A 21,394-nucleotide genomic window follows, 5' to 3' on the forward strand; every position below is an offset into this window, starting at 1 on the left:
ACCGAGGATCATTTATCCGGCATCCATTCAGATGCGTTAAAGCTATGTAAAATTATCATTCTTATTAGGAAATTTACTGCACAGAGAAGCAATACTACAAATTCTTAACATTATATTCTTTTCATAATTACTTCTTTCATTATAACTTTTTTTAAAAAAGTGGTTCGAATTCAGATCGGTATAGAAAGTTTTTTAAATGGCACTTATAATTTGATCTATTAGATTAACCATTTCAAGATAAATTTTAAAACTAGTTCAATGGTATAGATGTGTCTCATTAGACTCAAAAAGGTTTCAATATTCTAAATTAGTTAATTATGGAAATAATGTGGAATATTGTTTGTATTGAAAACACTAAAGTCATATTGTTTTAATCTCTCTGCTTATTGTATATGTGAACTTTTTAATCAAGGCTCATAACATCATAGTACCATTAAAAACATAACTGATGTGAGGTATTGTGTCTTCTAAATGTCTTTCACTGTATTATAATTCCACTTCTATTTCGGATAACCAGCGGGGGTGATTTCTACAAAACTTCCTCGCATACTTTCTAATAAACGTAACTGATATGGGTGTCAACCAGAGGACACCTTGCATAGCATAGGTATACAATGGTTACAAAATATTAATGAAAACTTTGGCATGAATTTAGCATTTTTACTGAATCCGTTGTGTAATCCTTGGCAAGTTTTTTGCGATTAATTTCCTACATGCAGTTAATAATGTCTGTAATCACTACATTTGCAGCCACAAAGTGCCATACCAAATTTGAAACATTTAAGTCATTGCGCGTTCGAGTTGTTGCGTTTACATGTTTTTAAAAGTACAGACAGTCAACCCTTATCAGATTTGACTCAAAATTTGATATGTGTTTACAGTACAGATGTTACACCTATGTGTATTATAACAAGTAATTATTGTTAAGTGAAAAAACGCGATTTTACACACACAAAAAAAAATCAATATTTTTATAACTACTAAACCCTTTTTCTTTCTGCTCTCTTGTTGGCAGTTTCTTATAGCATTATCTCGGATCCGATTTCAGCATGGTAAAATTGAACTTAAACTAAGTGCATTCATGTTTTTTTTTTATTTATTTATTTAAACAACCAATTAACATGTAGGTAAGATTGAAAACGAAAAATACTTTTATATAATCAATACGCAAGTTTTCTTAATAATTTCTCAAAAAAAAAAAAAAAAAAAACTGCCGAACTAAGCTCAGTTTTGCATATATTATATAATATTTCCAAGAACGTGTTTTTGCTTTTTTCTCAGGACATCAAGTTATCGATATAATCAGAAAAAATGGTTTTTATTTTGCGTTCAAAGCAAAAGGCAACCTAAGACCCATGTACTATTATTATGATTTTAAACTTGAATGGGTCTCTTTTATTTAAAAGAATATACATGCATATATATATATATATTGTTACGAAATCGCTTCATCCGTTGCGGAGGTTCTTTCAAGATTTGATGGTCGATGCAGAAATAAACAGTCCTTTAGTAGAAAGCACGACGACTTTTATTACATACGAAGAGACGAATACACAGATGACAAATATATACAACCGAGACGAACACAGGACAGCACACTACAGCAAACAGTAGCTTACAAGTCGTAAACGGCAGTAATAACAGCCACAGCACATAAGGCGGCCAGACAGAATTCAGCAGGAGAGGGAATCTTCGTAGATTCACTCTACACTCACGTAGGTATCTCCATACGCCTGAAATTCTACACTGTCTGCAGCTGCCGAAAAGCTACTACATGACTGGTTATTCCTCAGAGGACTCGGCACACAGCTCAGTTCAGCACTTGCTTGAGCTCCACACAAAGCTGACACTTAGCCGGATTATACCGCCGTTGCTTCGCTATCTTCTCGACGACTCGTTACTTGTTTACGACTCCAATTCCGTCTTGAGACTGTCGGTCTTTTATAGTTCCCGGAGGGCTGGCCGAGAAGGTGTTCGGACCAATCAGGCGTATCTCAGCTCCTATTAGATGGATCGATAAAATTCTCGAAATTTCCAGCAATATCTATTTTGTCGCCAAGTTCTGAGATCACTGACGCGGCACCCGATCAGCGCCCCAACAGGGCTCACCGTAAAACGGTTTTTCTTACGATGAAACTATTCGTGCTGGGAAGCAACATTACAGGTATATATATACGAAGAGAAAGAACGAAAAAAACTTTTTTTCCTCTACGAAGGTCAAGTCTATCATAGCACATGTCACGAAAATATGAATTTTGAATATTAATATTCAAAACTATTTTAAAGTGGATGTAAAATATTGACATATTATTAAAATTCCGAAATGATTTATTGTAATTTAATAAATATTTTACAAAGATTTTTTCCCCTCATTCCTCAGAGGTCTTTTCGAATTACGTTTGGTCCCTGGTTTCAGTTTCATATGCACCAAATCCGTAAGCACAAAGAATTTTTAGTAGAATCGAGTTTTAAACCTGGAGCCTATGTGCCCCGAGGCCAAAACCCTACTACTACACCACCAGCGAAGAGGTTAAGATTCTTAATTTACAGTACATTGGATTTTGCTGAAACTTGTATGTTTTTAAAAAATTCAATAAACGTCACTACATTGATTGACACTTTTGGAAGAGGAATCCGAAATATACGCTTTCCACTAATTTTTTTTTTCCAAACCTTGTTGGAACTCAATTAGTTAATTAATAAAATTTAATTAAACGATAAAATATACAGTACATTGTGCTATTCTAATTAGAAAAATGAAATGTAATGAAACTTTTGTTCATATCCCTTTTATTGAAAATAGTATACATTGCAAATACATATACAACAAATATTCATTCACAAATTTCTTTGTAAATTACTTTTTTCACAAAATACAAAGCAAAACAATAAAGCACTATTTTGCGTTGAATTCTTTCCCAATAATTAAGATACTAACAGTGGCGGCTCGTCTAATAGGGATGCAGAGCAACCTTTAAAGTTAACATTAACTTAACTGCAACCTTCAAGTTTTTATTCTCTTAAAGATGCATTTTCGTATTGTATCCAATTTCGTAACTTTTCTACTCTGAGAGTTTAATGCTCTGTTTTTAATTTATCACTCTGAGAATCCGATGATAAATAAATAAAAATTTTAAAGGACAAAAAAAATCGACTAGCAAGAGAAACGCAGGCCATGGCTAGTCTTCTGGCAGCTCAAGAAAGCCCATTGTACAACCAATTGACTGACTGAAGACCTTTTCTTTCTTTGAATTTAGAGATATAAGAGCTGCAATTCTACCAGACCCATAATGAAGCACGAATAACTGACCTATTTTTTTCACTCCCAGATAACTTATCTCGGTATTTTTCTTTCTCTCTCTTTTTTTCTTACTCTGATAGCCTGTTTTTGAATTTCTCTTTCTGATGCTTCAGTAGAAACTTATTTGATTAGTTGAGTATAACCATTTTCTTTTATTAGAGGTCACTCTTAAAAAAAAAAGTAAATAATTTTCATAAAGAGACATCAAATGTTAAATATGGCAAGCAAAAAAGAATAAAGATAAATGAAGTAGACCTTTAAATAATTGTATTTTCGCAGATTTCATAGAGCGAAAAATCTAAAAAATAAACACTACATTGTTCTATGATGGATATGAACATTGTTCAAAATCTCCAGGCATGAGGACTCAGTACCAGCGAAAAGTTTACAGCCAAATTTATTATAAATTTGGTTGATTGTATGACTATAAAGTAAAACGTTCCACTTTATGCTTCCCATATGTTTATGGTAGAGATGTTTCTTGAATTCTTGAGGCTGTATATGATTTATTTCATCTTCTGAATAAAAACAGAGCACGAAAATTCCACAAAACATTTAAAGAATGCAATGGATATAGCGATGGAAGCAACAAATTTCATATCTGGTTTTGAAATTTAAACATGTAAACTACTTAGGGTAAAATTTTTTTTTTTTTTTTTTGTAAATGCAATTTTTTTTTAATAGATATTTTTGCGAATAATTCAGTTATTTTAGCTGCTAATTTTTTAAATGACGAGCTGCCACTGATTACTAATGCATTTAATTATTAATCTAATGGCAATTGAAATAAAAGTTTTACAATTAAATAGCTTTTTTTTTTTTTTTTTTTCTGAAATAAGTTTAGCCATTTTTTATGCAATATTCGGCTTAATATTTCGGTTCCAAGTTAAGCAATGAAATACTTAATTTTTTTAATATATCTTTAATTGGAATGGAATGAATGTCCTTCTTTGTAGGACATCCATTTTGTTAATGACATCACTATAGGAATAAGATTAAATTCTAACATATATTAGACAAGAATATTATTTGGCTAGGAAATAAATTAAAAGTTATATTTTCATTCCAAACATTAATTACAGTATCACATTCACATATATATATTTTTAATCTATCATAAAAAAAGCATATTAATAACAAGGAAATAGAAATATTAGTTTAGTAAAACAAACAAAAAATATATCACAGTGCAGTATAATAAATAGAAAAGAACAAAAATATATATTATCACAAAAAAATTAACAATTTTTGTATAACTTAAACAAATAAAAACACCTGAACTTTACCAAAACTTCATTTATGTTTTAAAAAAAAATCTATATTCAACTCTATTCATCTTATAATTTATAAAGAATACAAAAACAAAATTTAAAAAAAAATGAAACAAAAATAAATATGAATAAAAAATAAATTAACAAAATGCAGAAACAATTTTCAGATTATGTTGAAATGTAATTATTGCACATTCTTCCAAAATAATCAAATTAAGAATTTAATCACAGATTAACATGAAAGTCAAAACATATTTATACAACAATAGTTGATATCATAACTTCATGAGAGTTTATATATATCATAAGTACAAAAGGCATAAGAATATGCTTTTCCTTATTGCATATACAGAGCTAATAAAGAATACTGAATAAATTTTGGCCCTTTTTTTGTACTTTAAATTCTTTTCTTAATACTTATTTTGTAAATATTTTTTTACACTTCATTATTTTCTATCTAAATGCCTGGTAATTATCTAATTACACAATAAGAATTGTAAATAATTATCATTTTATGAAAACTAAATTTGATTACTCTCAAATCCTGAGAGTAAATTTCTAATGCCCAACTGTTAAAAAAATAAACAAAAAAAAGCTATGTACATTAACAACACTTCTTTTTTCACAGATATGTATTTATCTTTAACACTAAAGTAATTCAACTTTTTTTAATAAATTCTTTCAAATATGGCATTAAATCAAAATGAAAGAACATTCATATTTAATAATACCTTAATATTCATAAAAATTAAAACTTCCTTGTTTAAAGTGAAATACGAATGAACCAGATTATTTTCAAAATATTTAATTCCTACAGATATATCTTATGCAGTGAACTGAAAACAAGTGTACAAATATCAAAATGTAAGTATTCTTTAATATTTCATTTAATATCTAGAAATTAATAAAAATTTGTTTCATTTACAATTAAAAAGCATATCATAAATGACAAGACAAATGGTTTTAAGAAGCAAAATAATAATAATTCAATTTACAACAGCAATGACAATGTCTTATAAAGCTAATATTTTGCATTTTCCATGAGATTGTAATTTTAAGGGATAAATTATTATTTAAAATGTTCAGCAGATTTTAAATATTTCAACATTCTATGATGAATTTATATTTTTTCTAAAAATGATTATAATGTTATGTTGTAAAAATAAAATATAAAATAATTTTTTTCATTCATATTCCCTTTAGATTTTTTCCTGACAATAGATTCTAATATCAGAGAAAAAGTTATCAATACACTAATTAGCCACTTTTTATTCTAGATGAATTTTTTTTTTTTTTTTTTTTTTACAAATTCCTTGATATTCATAAGTCAATTCTTGGAAATTATTGACAGCTGCAATCATTCATTAAACCAGAAAAATTGCTTATTTTAAACTCAGAACTCCCAAAGCTTCAATTTTATTACTTTGGAAGATTATCAGATAAAAATGAAAAATATTAAATTCATCCTAGATATATATTTTAAAAATAAATATATGTCCATTTACTTTCCTTTAAGTTAATTATAAGTATTATTTATAAAAAAAACTCACAAAAATTATGCAAGGTATGTAAACACAATAATGAAAATGGTAAAAGAATTTTCCATTGCATATAAATAATAAATAGCAACTGCATTTGAATTCTTGAATACAAAAGGAACGGATATACAAATATCAGATAAAATAATGCAAAAGTAATAGAAAGATATTCATCAAGAGTCATTAGTAATTAAGAATACTAGAAATTTGTTAGAACATAAAAAATGTTTTGTTCATACTTATTACTCACTTTTTTTAAATTTTCTAATTTAATTTACATTTATTTCACTTCCATCACTTATTTAAATCACAACTTTAAACCTCCAAGCAGGGAATCATTTTTGATTTTTAAAAAAAATCCCTCTTCAGAAATGACCTTTTAACATGTATAAACCATATTTTTTATCTCCAAAACTTTGAAATCATAAGCATTTTTTTACCAATAGAGATTTTAAAGAAATATAAATAAATGGCTTTAAAATTGAATGTGAAGAACATATAGAAAAAGAATTAAAAAAGGGTTCGGCTGCTTGGGAGTTCAAAATACAAGAGCTACCTACCAAACTACAAAAAGCTCGAATGCATAATATATTTTACATACACTTATGCCTTGAACACATCCTTTATGTACAGCTTTAGACAACAACAAACTCAATTATTAACAAAAAAATTTTTTTGAAGATGAATATGCTATTTTTTTCATCCTCTACAAAGAAGCAATTTATATTTGATATTAAAAAATATTGTTTTTCGAGCAATTTATAATAAAACTGAACCAAATCTTGAAATGAATATTTTTAGAATGTTTCTAATAAGCTTTTTTTTAAAAAACTACAATTATTAGAACAATCGAACATTTCATAAAAACGGTATAAAATGAAATATGTCTTAAGCTATGTGATCTTTATTGAGTTATAATTTAGTTCAGCTGGATAATTACCAGTTATTTTAAAAGTAAAAGATTAGTTCAATTCTTTTAAAAGTAAAAAAAAAAAAGGTAATTTTGGAATGGCCTTGATAATTTTGAATGAAGATGATGCAAGAACTGAAACTCTTTTCTTCAAATCACATCAATATGAAGATAAATTGCAGTATATTTAATATGCACCAGATCTATATACACTAAATGGTAGAATCTCAAATTTGAAATTTCTATTCCAATTAAAGGCAAAGCCATTAGGTAATAACAATCTTATGTTTATTGCAGAATTTGTACTAGGTTCAAAAAGTTTTGGAACATATTTTTACATAAATACAGTTTTTATTTTACTTTATATATATATATATATATACAGGTAGAAATAAAATTTGGCATTTTGAAAAAAAAAAAAATCATTGAAAATTGTTACCCTTAAACCCTTTGATTAGTAACTAAATAACAACACTGGATAACACTCTAAAATTTTGAAATTCATCGTAATGTATCTCAGTTGCTAACAAGAGCACATGAGTACATATTTCAATTAACCACATAGATGGTGCAGCCTGTTTTTCCACCAAAGTCATTATTTACTGCTCTTTATGTGTGTATTTGCTAGTTTTGATCCATTGGCAAGAAGTGTGCAGATTTTTTGTAATTTGATTAAATATTGAAGATATATAAATAAGCATCCATAAAAGCTACCAATAATTAAACTATATGTATTTTTTGTAAAAGAAAATTTTTGGTTACTGGAATAAACTGTCACATAACTAGAAAATAAGAAAGAAAACTTTGTAGCCTCTAGTTTAAAATATTCTAAATAATAAATTTATATTATTTGAAATCTATAGTCTTCATTCTCTAAAAAATGGTATCAAGAACTTTTTTTAAATAAAAAAAAATTCCTTAACCAAAGGTTTAAATAAATTTTTCATGTAAGAAAAATGGCACACGGGCCAAGATAAAAAAAAATAAATAAATAAGCTGATTACATAAGTAACATATAAGTAAGTACTAGAAGGGTGCTGTGAGCTAGAATCTTATTATGATAATCATCAAACAGTATCGCCTTCTCTGTGATGGACAATAGTGGATTTCCAACTAGGCAAATTAGGCAGCTGCCTATGACAGCTAGGCTGAGATGAGGCTGTAAGCAAGTCAATCGAAACATTTTATATTCCCCATTGCCAGATTAATAAGTTTGTAAAAAATACAAATTCCATAAATGATAAAATATTACAATTATATTAGTGCTTCATCAAATACAACTGGTAAGGTTTTTATCAGTTTCATATTAACTTAATTAATAAATATTTATATAATCAAATATTACTTCAATATTGTTATGTACAAATGCAAATCATAATAAATTAATAATAAAACAGATAAAAAGTCAATAAAAATATTAAATTAAAATTATTAAAATGTTAAAAATAGCTGCAAAACATTATCTATATTTATAAAATAGTTAGGAGTTTCGAAACATTTTGAACATAGTAATATTTCATAATTATGAACTATGATCAAACCATTCTTCGAGCTTTCACTTCACAAAAATTTAGGGGTTTTATACATATCACAAATATGAAAATTATACATTCAAATATATGCAGTTTTTTAATAAGGCTGGATTTTAAACTTGTAATCATTTAATTTTGATATCAAAGTTCTGGCATCAATATTTGCAATCCTGTCAAATAATTTATTTATAAATTATATCAAACAATAACAAAAATCAGTAGCCTTATATTAAAAATACACTTGTATAATATAAATGTTCCCTTGCTATGCATATTATATATACAAATATCCATCAAAAACTATCTAAGATAAGAGACACAAAGCTATAGGATATCCAAAAATGTTCCAGAGCTGCTACAAAATTTTGGAAGACCACAGAAGTGAGTTAAAAGCAAAGGGGAACAAACATAAAGAGTATGAGCTTACTATTTGATCTCTAAAGAAATTCATAAGAGCTATGAAAATTACCAAAGCATAGATATATAGCTACAAGTTCAAATACTAAACAGATCTCTAGCATGATAAATAATTACTAAGCAATCATGATATGCAAGAAAAAAAGATAAAAAGTATGAATTATACAAGAAATAAGAACTGAGTTTAATTATATACAGAACCATTTCTGTGCAGTTAACTGCCCTTATTAATTTAAAACTGGTTAAAGACTGGTTTATTAAAGTACTGCATTTTAAAATAATTATTTTTGTATAAGAATGTATTTTTATAGTAGAAATATAACACTAATTATGAACAGATGTAATAGTAATACAATAATAATTACAGTTGGCAAAAAAAAAAAAAAAAAATATTGCAATGCTTCCATATTCCCATCTTACACTTTTTTCCAGTTGTTTATAGCAATTTTAATTGGTCCCCTAAGATTTCAGTGTGCATAATGTATTAGTATCTTCTAACCGTTTTTATACTATGCCAAAAAATTTAAATGGGGATAAAAAAAATCAAAGAAAAATAGCATTGCAACCAGCTAGAGTTTAACAATTTTGTTTGTAAGTTATATTTTAAACTAAACAAAACTAATTATTTTTTTAAGTAAGCTTCATATAATACTGTATTATTGTGAGGTACTTTCCTATACCTCTGCTTAACATAAAAAAAAAAAAATCTGTCTTAAAAATGCCCTTTTTTCTGATGCAAATATGGTTTATAAAAAATTTTTAATATGATACAGCTGATTGATATCCCCCCCCCTTCCAAAATCAGGGCACAACCGTCAGAAATAGTGATGAAAACATGATAGACAAATAAAACTGACTTATAAAAAACATTAAAAGTGCTTAAAAAGCTGGATGGCCATCAGATCAAACATAAAAATAAACATTTTGCACAAAATGCTGTAACAATATAAATGACAGAAGGAAAATAATACGTAAAATTATATATCACAATCAATAATAGAAATATGAAGCTACTTATTTCGAAATATCATCACATTTCTATAATTAACACATAGACCATTAGTTTAACAATGAATACACATACTTCAAATATAAGTAATTCAGTGATGTTATATCAATAGTTACAGTTGTCATTTATTATTAATTTAATTAACTAAAAATGCAATCATTATTAAACTTATGTTAAACAGTAGTATTACATTTTAAAAGTTTCACCTCCCCTCCCCCCAAAAAAAAGGTTCAGTGAACAATACACAATTGATTTTAAAAATATGCCTTAATTTGCCATTTTTCCTGCTGCATTTTTTAGAGAAAAGAAGATAGTAATTAAAAATTTCAAGTGAATACAAACTATGTAAAATTTATCAATAATTCCTAAGGATTTAAGAGATGTATGTGTTGCAGAGCCTTTGAATTGCACTATTGTTTCCAACACATCCCTAATGAAACTTAAAATGAAAATCAGTAAGAATTCAATTGTCATGCACAGGGTAATACAAAAGATATACTCCAACTTTGAAAGCCTATTTTTATAAAATGGGGGAAGAATATATAATTTTGGTTAACCCACATCAAAAATGACACTATAAAGAGATAAATATGATAAATTCATATATATATAATATGACTACCATTCGACACCAAAAGAATTCTACTCAGTATTCAAATTTACAGTGGTTTGCAGTATGTTTTTTGTAACAGAATGAATGGCTATTTATTATTGTTTCTAATGAAAGTGTGGAATTCCACTGAAAAAAAAAATATCAGAAGAAATCAGACCAGGCATCGTGAGAACAAATGATGAGCAGCTTGGTATCATCTGTTCTGAGAGACCAATCATAATAGTAATAATTTTTTGTTCAAATAATCGCAAACAAACAAGTACTTAGAGATATCTCTCAAAAAGATAATGAAACTTCAGAATATTTTCCTTTAACAATACAAAGTTGGAGTATACTGCAGCAATCACCTTGTATTTTTAATTAAAATAAAAAACTAATTAATAATTTTATATAAAATCAATTTTAAAACATGCTTTCTGGTTTAATATACAGGAAATAGAATATGACTTAATATTATACATGATAAATACTGTCATGATTTTTATCATGAAATTAATACTTCATGAATTCAGATCACAGAAAAGAACTACTATTTCCAATTGTATCATTCAGTGCAATTGTAATATTCCACACATCATAGTTGAGAAAAGTAGAATTGTCGTACGGAGAAGTAACATTTTCAAGTAATGTCGATGGAATAATAGACATTATTTCAGGACAAGGATGTAAAAGAGGTGGTCCAAGGAAATAATCTATTAGATATGCAACTCCAGATCCAGTTGTCAATCCCAACATATAGGACAGGGTCATTATGTTACCTAGAAAAGCAAAGCAATTACCATAAAGAAAGAAATATTAATATTGTTGCTAATTTTATTAATACCAATACTATTACAGAATACTTAGTTTTAAATACAAACATCAAAAAATATATTTACAAAATATATTTAAATACAAACATATAAAAATATATAAACAATACAAATATATACAATATTGCAATTGCAAAAAGAAATTTATTCATATAGAATAATCACAATTTTCTTAAGAAAAATATTCTTAGAACATAATAATTTAATGATACATTTTATTTAAAAAAAAACACCATACAGAAAAGCAAATCAAAAAGATTTTTGACTATTTTAACATCATTGTACTTTTAAGTCTTAAACAAATGTTGGGAATCATATGTTTCAATCCTAGATAATATTCAATCCTAGATAATATAATCCTAGATAATATTTAGTCATTTTAGTGGCTCTTACAATTTAGCTCACTTTCATATGGGAAAACAGGTGTCATATTTCAAAACTTTCATACAATTTTTCAGATTAACATTATTGAACTCTTGAAGGAATTATATTACTGTAACAATGAAATATTAAATAATATTTTTATAGTAAAATATACTAATAATAAATAAAAATTGACTAAAGATGGTGGTGTTAATGTATATTCCAAGCATTTCATCATTTGTTTTTACTGAAATAAAACATTTATCAAATACTTTGTTTCAAAAAATATATACAATTGAGTTTCTATCCATTTAACTTGATTAATCCTGAAAAAAAAATTTCATAAATAGAAATTTCAATATTCAGCCTTCAGATACACATACAGCATTTTTTTTATGTGTTTATTAATTACATAAAGCAGTTATACATAAATATTTTTTTTAGAATTAAAGATACAAAAGAGGGATTAAACTATCAAAGAAATTTATTTTTAAAAAATGTACAAATAAAGTTTTTACAAAGTTATAGAGAATCGATATTTGTCAAAATTTCAGATTTTTTGGTTATGCTTTTATTTTTCATCCTCTTTTACATCACTGTTCAACTTCTTAAACTATAAGATTATTTACAGACTATGTTTACACTAAAAAAAAAATCTAAATCTAAAAACAAATTTGAAATAAAATTCTAATTCCAAATTAGGAAAGGGACTTATAGAATAAGGTGACCATTCGTACTGATTTTACCAGTACAGTACTGGTTTTCAGGGCATAAGTCCTGGTTAGTCATTAAACAGTACACGAAAAGTACTGTTTTTAGATTAGAAAACATTAAAACAAAAAAGTAATAAAATAAAAATAATAAAATTAGAAATGGCAACCCTGATAATTCCATGTGATATCGTCAGGTGTCGCATGGGCAGGACCACAACGACGTCATACAAGCCAGTGGTGGTCTGATGTACTAACTACTGTGATGTACCTACCTTATTATTATCATGGCGGCAAAACGATGAAAGTGCGTATTTAATGATGATTTAAAATTAAAATATACATTTATTAAAGAAAGTAATAATATTCATCTTAGTGAAGTATATTGTGAAAAATGTAGAAGTACGTTTTCTATTGCAAATAGTGGAAAAGGCGACATTGAATACCACACAAAAACAGTTAAACACAAACGAGCAGTGTCAGCAGCAATTGCAAGTTCGAGTATGACATCATATTTTAAGAAAAAAGAATTTGAAACTGCCGAGAAGAAAATAGCTGCAGCTGAAGGTTTGTGGGCATATCATACAGTTATGCATAATCAATCTTTTCGATCAATGGACTGTACCAGTAAACTTATTAAGGCATATTTCGATGCTAAATTCACATGCTCTAGGACCAAATGCGAAGCTATAATCACCGATGTATTTGTCCCTTATGCAAATCAAATATTGGATGAAGATTTGAGAAACGTAAGTTTTATATCAGTGTATTCAGATCAAATCACAAAGTGCCTCAAATCACAAAGAAATTGCACTTATTACTTTACTTGTCAGATATTTTTCATACAAGAATGGAATACAGGTAAAAATTATTGAAGTAAAGGATTTGCCAGGAGAAACGTCTGACATAGTTACCGAATATATTGTAGAGGTCTTAAAAAAACATAATTTAGAAAGCAAGATATTAGGTTTTGTGCCGACAACACCAACACTAACTTTGGAGGCATGCGAAGAGCCGGGAAAAATAATATTTTTACCAAGCTAAAAGCTACTTTGGACGGACGGGAGCTTGTGGGAATTGGTTGCTCAGCGCATATTTTAAACAATTCTATACAAACCGCGGCGGACTGCCTTCCAATTGATGAACAAACTTTAATTACCAAGATTTACTCTTACTTTTACATTTATACTGTGCGCGTCAGTGAATTAAAAGAATTTTGTAGACATAGAATATTAAAAACTTTTGGGTTACAGTGCTACGCGGTGGTTAGCGTTACGACCAGCTATTGAGCGCGTGTTGGAAATATTTCCTGCATTAAAATCGTATTTTGCGTCTAATGAAAAAACTCCGACAATTATTAAAAATTATTTTGAGAATCCTGAAACCGAATCTTGGCTTTTCTTTCTCCATAACGTGTCGTCAATGTTTCATAATACGGTTTTAAAGATAGAAGTACAGGATATTTCTATGTTGGAAACAAATATCATTTATAAGGACCTTAAAACCAAAATTGCTGACAGGATAGCAAGTGTGTTTCTGCCCCTGCAAGTTCGACAAAATTTAAAAAGGCTAGAAGAAGACGACTTAGTTAAATCGAATATTATCAAAGAAAAAGTGGTGGAATTTTACAGCACATGTTTTCAGTATTTGGAAGAATGGGAAGGCCATTTTGAGGGAATCGAGAAGTTTAATTGGATTACATTAAACATGAAACCTACGCATCAAATGGTTCAAGTATGCAGTGACTATTTAATTCAACATTATCCGGAAATAAATTTAATTGAAGATGAGCTCTTTGATGAAATCTGTTTCATTCAGCGCTGCACCACAGATGAGAAACTTGGGCATTGGAAACAAAATTGTGTTTCGGTATCAGATAGGTGGATTGAAATTTTTAAAGCCTTTAAATAAAATGATGTGTCCAATAATATTGTCAAATTGGTAGAGTATTGCCTCTGTATGCCAGGAACTAATGCACCGACCGAACGGGTTTTTTCTTTATTAAACAACATCTGCACTAGGGAGAAAACCCAATTGAAAGTGGAAACTTTGAAATCCTTGTTGATTGTCAAAAATAATTTAAATGCAACCTGTATGGAATTCTATGCAAATATACAGGAAAGCAAAAATTTGTTAAAAGCAATTAACTCCTCAGAAAAATATTAAAAAAACAAACTAAATTAAATAACTCTTTATGTTTTATTATGTTATTATATTAGGTATGGCTTATCATGTTATGTTATGTTATGTTTATTATGTTTCATTTTTATATTGTAAAATCATATTTTAGTTTTCACATTTCTTGTGTTTAAAAAAACGCAACATTTTTTGATATCTAAAAGTTTTTTATTTACTTAGGTATACAGGTTGGCCGTTGGGTGAATTTTTGATAAAAATTTATAAAATTTGGGCGTGGCTGGTCAAAATTCATGTTGTCCTGGTTTCAGGTCAAAAAAAATGGTCACCTTATTATAGAATAGATGAAAAGAGTCATATATGGTTCATTAATAAGCATCTATTGCTTACACATAAATGAATTTTGGTCTTTTGAAAATGTCTTTTGTAGTTAAAATCAATAAAACAGTCCCTCCCCCCATTTAGTTTATATTACTTCTTCAAAACAAAATCAATGGTCACTTTTTGATTATATCACATTAAAATATTAATATTTTTTACTCAATAAACCTTTTTTAAATGACAATGTAAGATTTCACCAAAAAAAGTTTAATACATACAAATTTTCCATACACGTAATGCCATTCTTTTTAATTAGATTTCGTTTCATCAATAAATATGAAAAAATATCTGTTAAATCATTACAACTAATTTCATTCTTCAGTCAAAACTGTATACTTCAATCATCAGAATGATATTCTATCAAATGCAATAATATCCGAATATAAAATGGCAGAATCACTGTAAAAATGAACCATATTTGAATCACAATGACAATTCCTTATTAACAAAAACCATTCTTCATTAGTAAATTAATCAATCACCATTTTATTTAAAAATGTCCTTGAATATCTGAGGTTTTTAATTTAATATATACATCATTTTTAGATGTTAAATTTCTTTCTGTTCTGCATCTTTCACAACATTTATTCATCTTAATCATTGTGAAAGATCTTAAATCATCATTAATATGCCTACTTCCAGCATGTTATGGCTAGTTCAGTTCTTGACATTGCCACTGTGATGCTTGGCTACCATTGGCAACGTTTGCGGGAACGATTGGCGAAATTCACCGCCGCAGGTTTTTTTTTTTTATTTTATTTTATTTTTTTTAAAGATAGGCTTGAGAAGAGCTTGTGTGGCGGTGGGACGTGGATGATTATGTTTTGATTTGATTTTAAATAGATATTTCTTAAGAAAAGTCTAAGTAATGCGGTTTTTTTTTTTTTTTTTTTTTTGTTTTTTTTTTTTAAAGAATTATAACGCCCGTGCCATTACAACCACATTATTTTAAAATTTATTGATCCAGTTTCAATCTTGATTACAAATGAAGGGTTGAAATCTAAATTAGGGTGCCCTTTTACCATGCTTTGGATGCCAGCAACACAAAATTGCCCAAATCAAGAATCAGGATGGCTGACGATAATTATTTCGGAATACTGTTTAATTGATCAGCCATCTTGATTGGAAATTTGGTATCATTGACTTCAAAATGTTTTAAAATTGGAACCATCCATCCTGAAGCTAAGATCCAAATATCAAGTCACCATTACCTTTTGAAACATAATTAGAAATCCAATCTACATTAATTAAAATCTTTTTTACGACTTCGCAACTTCAGATTTATATTTTCATGAGAAAACCAAATCAGTTGTTAGAATTTATAAAAGTTGAAGCTGGGCACATATACACAATAAAAAAAATCACTTACCAGTTAATTCTTTTCGTTCATCTGGAACTACAGATGGTGCAACAATCATTGGAACAGAACCAGCAATTCCATTAGATAACCCTAATAACAACGAAAAGATCATGGACCAGCCTTCTCCTGACAAATAAGGAGCGCCCCTAGGGGCAGCACAAAGGGCAAGAAGTGGAACTAGAAAAATCCGAGAGGCTGAGAGAAGTAGCAGTTGTTTCCGAGTCCAATCATGGGATACTGATGCCAAAATCTGTAAAATTAGTTTAGTGACATTTATTTTTTCTTATTTAAAAAGATTATATAATTTGGTTATAAATGCAGGGGTTTTCTAAAGTATCTCAAAAAAAAAAAAAGTAAAGGTGGAAAAATCCCAAAATAAGCAGATTTTTGTAATGAAAAGTGTGTGTAAAAATTGTGTATTTAAGTGCTAACATATAAAAAAGATGTGAGCAACAGTCAAATAGGAAAGACAAGTAAAGTCCAAAAAAACAAATATTTTTAAGATTAAATTTTCTACAGTAGGTATTTAAAAGAGCAACAATCAACAATAATGCATAATTCATTATGGCAGTGAATAAATTGGAGTATGTTAGCATAATATCAGGCATGCCTTGCACATTTCCAGCAGCAATTGATATTCTTTCACAGATAATACTCTCAATGTGAAAAAGAAATTCATGTGTATTAAATCTGGTGAGCAAGATGGCCATGGAACCACTCCACTTCATCTGATCCAATGCAGTTCATAATTAGTATCTAAATCATTTCTATTGCTTCAGCTGAAGTGAACTAGGGCTCCATCATACTGGAATTGCATTCACACATGATCATTGGATAAAAATCTGAAAGAACTTACAGCTCAAAATCTGCTCAACTCACCAGATATTTTAAATTAGGATTTAAATGCCTTCTACTTCCATTTCACACCATTTTCATTACAAAATCAGCAATTTCCAATTCCTCCACAATTTTGCCAGATTATTCTTAATAATATGGAATAATGTAAGATTATTTTTTTTAAATTATCATTCCTAAAATCTTTTGCAAAAATAAATTTAAATAGAACAAAATACTCAGAAGTCAGCAATAACTCAAATTAACAGAAAGTAAAAAGCTGAAAACAACCATATCACTGTTGAATTATTCATAGAACTATAGAAAGAACTTCGTGAAATTGTCCGTATTAACCATAATTTAATTTTACAGACTATTGTTTTTAACACAAAATCCTGTTTGAATCTATTGACTAATTTTAAAGGATATTTAAATGGATATAATGATACAGAGAGATTTACTTGGAGTGCCTTTGATTACAGAAATATAATTTCATTAAACTAAGAATTTAAAAATATCACTGTAGAATTTCAATCTCCCAAGTTGGCTAGATTAAAATTAATAAAGGCTAAATTTGAAATTGCAACTGCCATTCTTCATGTACAGTTTTCTAAAATTATTCATTTGAAACTATGAAAATATTTTATTTGAAAATTATTTCTTATTACAGAATATTTTGTAAGATTTTAGCTACTTAATTGTGCAATTTCCTCAGCTATCTAGTTAGATTACCAGTACTGTTTTGAAAATATGTTATTTCACTGGTGCAACTAAAAAAAATCACAGAACATTTTAGATGTTTCTGAATTTCACAATTTAAGTAAATCATAACTTCAGAGAATACATTAATGTTATATTATTAGTTGAAAAAGTATGATTATACTAGTTGATAAACAAAGCATTGCTCAAAATTTAAATTCTTTCAAGTATAATACTTTTAACATAAAAAATAATCTTGAATAAATTATTATAATACACACAATTTTTTATGACATCATACCACTTTGATTTACTGGCTCTGATCACTTACAATTACTTGAAAACAAGGAATATATAAGTTCTTTCTTTCAGTTCTTTTAAACACTATTAAATAACTACTTTATATGAACAAAAAAAAAAAAATCCAAATGATATGAAAAAAAATTTTAAATAATAGGGGTAGAATAGATCTAACCTTAATCTTACTATTGCTTATAATCTCTTATGAAGAATCTTACTATTGTTATATAAGAAAATTGCATGCATTAAATTTCAAAAGAATTAATAAAAACTGAAGATAAAATTATGCAGAATGGAATTTAGTTATCACTGAAAATGTCAAATTTTGAATTTTAAGATATATTAAAAGGTTGCAAAAAAAAAAAAAAAAGACAAAATTTTTAGATATTTTTGTATTAGTTAAATATTTAACTAACTAATGCCGTTTCAAAAGTTATTCTTTCTCTTGTTCTGCAGAATAAGTGCGCAAGCCTGGGTTGCAATTGGGTCAGTCATTTCAGAGGAGATATGAAACATATATTATATATATATATATACATACTTAGCTACAATGACTTTTATTTATATTTTGATACATGAAAGTTATTTAGACTCCAGAGTGAAACATATTCTGAAAAAAATAATTCCCTTCTACTCACAACAAAAAACTTTCCGAAATATTCACATTACAATTTTCCATAAAAAATGTATGGAATCGGCTCACTATACAGGGTGTCAATATACAGGTCCTTAAATATAGATTATAGACGTATACTGTATATTACAAAGTTGCATAATAGAAGGTATACAATGTTATGAAATCGATAAAATTTTCGGGGGCTAAACTTCAAAAAATACAAAATTTAAATTTTTATATGAACCCGGTACAAAAAAAAATTCCCAGTGAGTAAAATGTGCCCCACCCTCTAATAAAGTCATGTACAAAATTTCAGTAATTTATCACAAAAAGTCTCAAAGATATGAAACTACATAAATGCTGACTTAAACCACTTTTCGATGCCTGGATATGAGTTCGCAAAGAAGAAAAATCATGTCCGATGTTCGTGTTTTAGGGGTTGTACACAAATTAACAGGGAAAGTAATGATTGAATAAATAATAATTTTGCTATTTATTGGTTCAACAGTACCAAAAATTTGTAGAAATAATAAGTTAAACGAAAGATTACATAAGTTTTTTTACAAGTTCATTGACAGTTCTATTTTTAAGTTATATTCTGTAATTCATGATATAAAATTTTAAAGTATTTTTCAGGAAGCATAGATTTTAAAATTTGTATTTAAAACTAAAGATATGAAGCATATTTTATTTCCTTATGAGGCATTCCTGCATCGCGTCATCTGCACTGAAGCTGTAAACATTTGCATTTTAATTTGTGATTGACACTTCACCAACTTTGTTTTAACATATCTTTGAGAGTTTTCATGATAAAATTCTGAAATTTTGTACATGACCTTATTAAAGTATGGGGCACATTTAATACAGGGTCTGCATAAAAATTTATATTTTGTATTTTTTAAATTTTAATCCCCTGAAAATTTTAATCAATTTCATAAAATTTTGCACCTTTTATTTTACAAAACTTTGTAATTTACAGTATAGTCTATGATCAATACTTAAGGAATAAAAGCCATGTTCAAGGTTTTTGAGACACCCTGTATAATTGAAATGCTTAAGAATAGAATTGCATTTTTATTAATTCATTTTTTTCTTCGAAACAACATTCTGAATTATAAAATATCCTGCAATCTAAAAGTTAACTCCTTTGCCAATATCGATATCCATTTAAAATTATTGGTCCTGACTCAGTTAGAAGATACTTTTGTCGATAGAAGATTAGCTAATCAAAAATTTGTTGAACTTTAACCCATAGATCAACAATTATCCAGGATCTGAATCTCCCTAAAATGATGATACCTGAAGAACGTCCTTTTATGTTCCAAGCTGATTGGATGGTAAAACAGTTGTTTGAAAATAAATTTCAAAATAATAGCAAAAAAAAAAAAAAGCAACCATTATCTATATACATCTCTCAAGATAATATGACATTTTTCAATTCAATAGTAATACATAACACAAATACAAATTTATACTACAAAAAGTCTTATATTATACATTTCACAAATACAAAAAATAATCGACTTTTAAAAGTAAACACTAACTTTGCCAATGAAATCAAAAAAATTGAATATTGCCATCAGAATAACAGGCATCCAAGATCCAAGACAACAGCTTACAATTTCACTTTCAATACCAGGAAAAAGACACAATGTCACAAAATATGCCAACCCAATACTTAGCATATATGGCCAGATGAGTTGCGATACTTCCCACCGATTTTTAATGCCTCCTGGTAAAGAAAAAAAAAAAAACAGTTTTAATTGTTATATTTTAAAATATATTCAAAAATAATGTTAGCATCCTATTACAATATCTCATTTCTCCATACTAAATTTGAAATTGAGAACATTAAATTTATGTCTGATTTAAACTTCAATGAAAGGAATTTATTTTATGCATTACTTTTTCCATTAAAAAAGCTTTAAAATTTAAAGAGTTATTTTTTAAAGAATTAATAGTCATCTCTACTAATGATAAAAGTGTGTATGAATTAATGAAGAATTTCTAATTAGGCAGCTGCCTAAGGTTGAAAGGGCTCAGAGAGATGTCAATTAAAATGATATTAATAATTTAAATTAATTTGTAAAAAATACAAATTTTATTAATCATAAATTAATAATATTAAAAATATATTAAGATTTTGTCAAATATAGTTGATCAGGTTCTTCTCTGTTTCATTAGGCTCATTAAGTTCTCACAGCTCACCCTAATTTATAAATACTGGAGTATCTTCTCAAATAATAATGTGTATAAGTATAAAAAATGTGTATAAAACATGCCTGAGCCTTAATAAATATATAAAAACAGGAAAAAAAATAAGCACTTTTTCATAGTTACTAAAATAAAAATTTACTTAATAACTTAATATAAATCATTAGCATGATACAAGTCAAAATGTATAGAAATTTAATCAGTTTTTTTAAAAGTGTATCTTCTAGTGTGTACTGCTAAGGCCTGCAAAATGTCAAAAATAACTGTTATATAAGTGAATCGGAATTCTAAAAGAAAGTCTGATTTCCAAGATCTATAAAATCTGGGGGTTTTTTTTATACTAAAATATCATTAACTCCAATTGATCTATTTCGATTT

The 21,394-nt window shown here is 27.6% G+C and overlaps 1 protein-coding gene across 1 annotated transcript in view; it reads right to left on the reverse strand.

Moving 5' to 3' along the window:
- Positions 1–10,104: 10,104 nt before the first annotated feature.
- Positions 10,105–21,394, reverse strand: part of LOC129956449 (equilibrative nucleoside transporter 4-like) — a 28,241-nt gene continuing 16,951 nt past the window's right edge. The window contains exons 5-7 of the mRNA XM_056068331.1: positions 20,347–20,534; positions 16,363–16,603; positions 10,105–11,349 (exon numbers count right to left, since the gene is read on the reverse strand). Coding sequence (XP_055924306.1) covers positions 11,105–11,349; positions 16,363–16,603; positions 20,347–20,534 — 674 coding nt within the window. The 3' untranslated portion in view covers positions 10,105–11,104. The remainder of the gene's footprint in view (positions 11,350–16,362; positions 16,604–20,346; positions 20,535–21,394) is intronic.

Source organism: Argiope bruennichi, chromosome 11 (assembly GCF_947563725.1).
Source record: "Argiope bruennichi chromosome 11, qqArgBrue1.1, whole genome shotgun sequence".
NCBI lineage: Eukaryota > Metazoa > Arthropoda > Arachnida > Araneae > Araneidae > Argiope > Argiope bruennichi.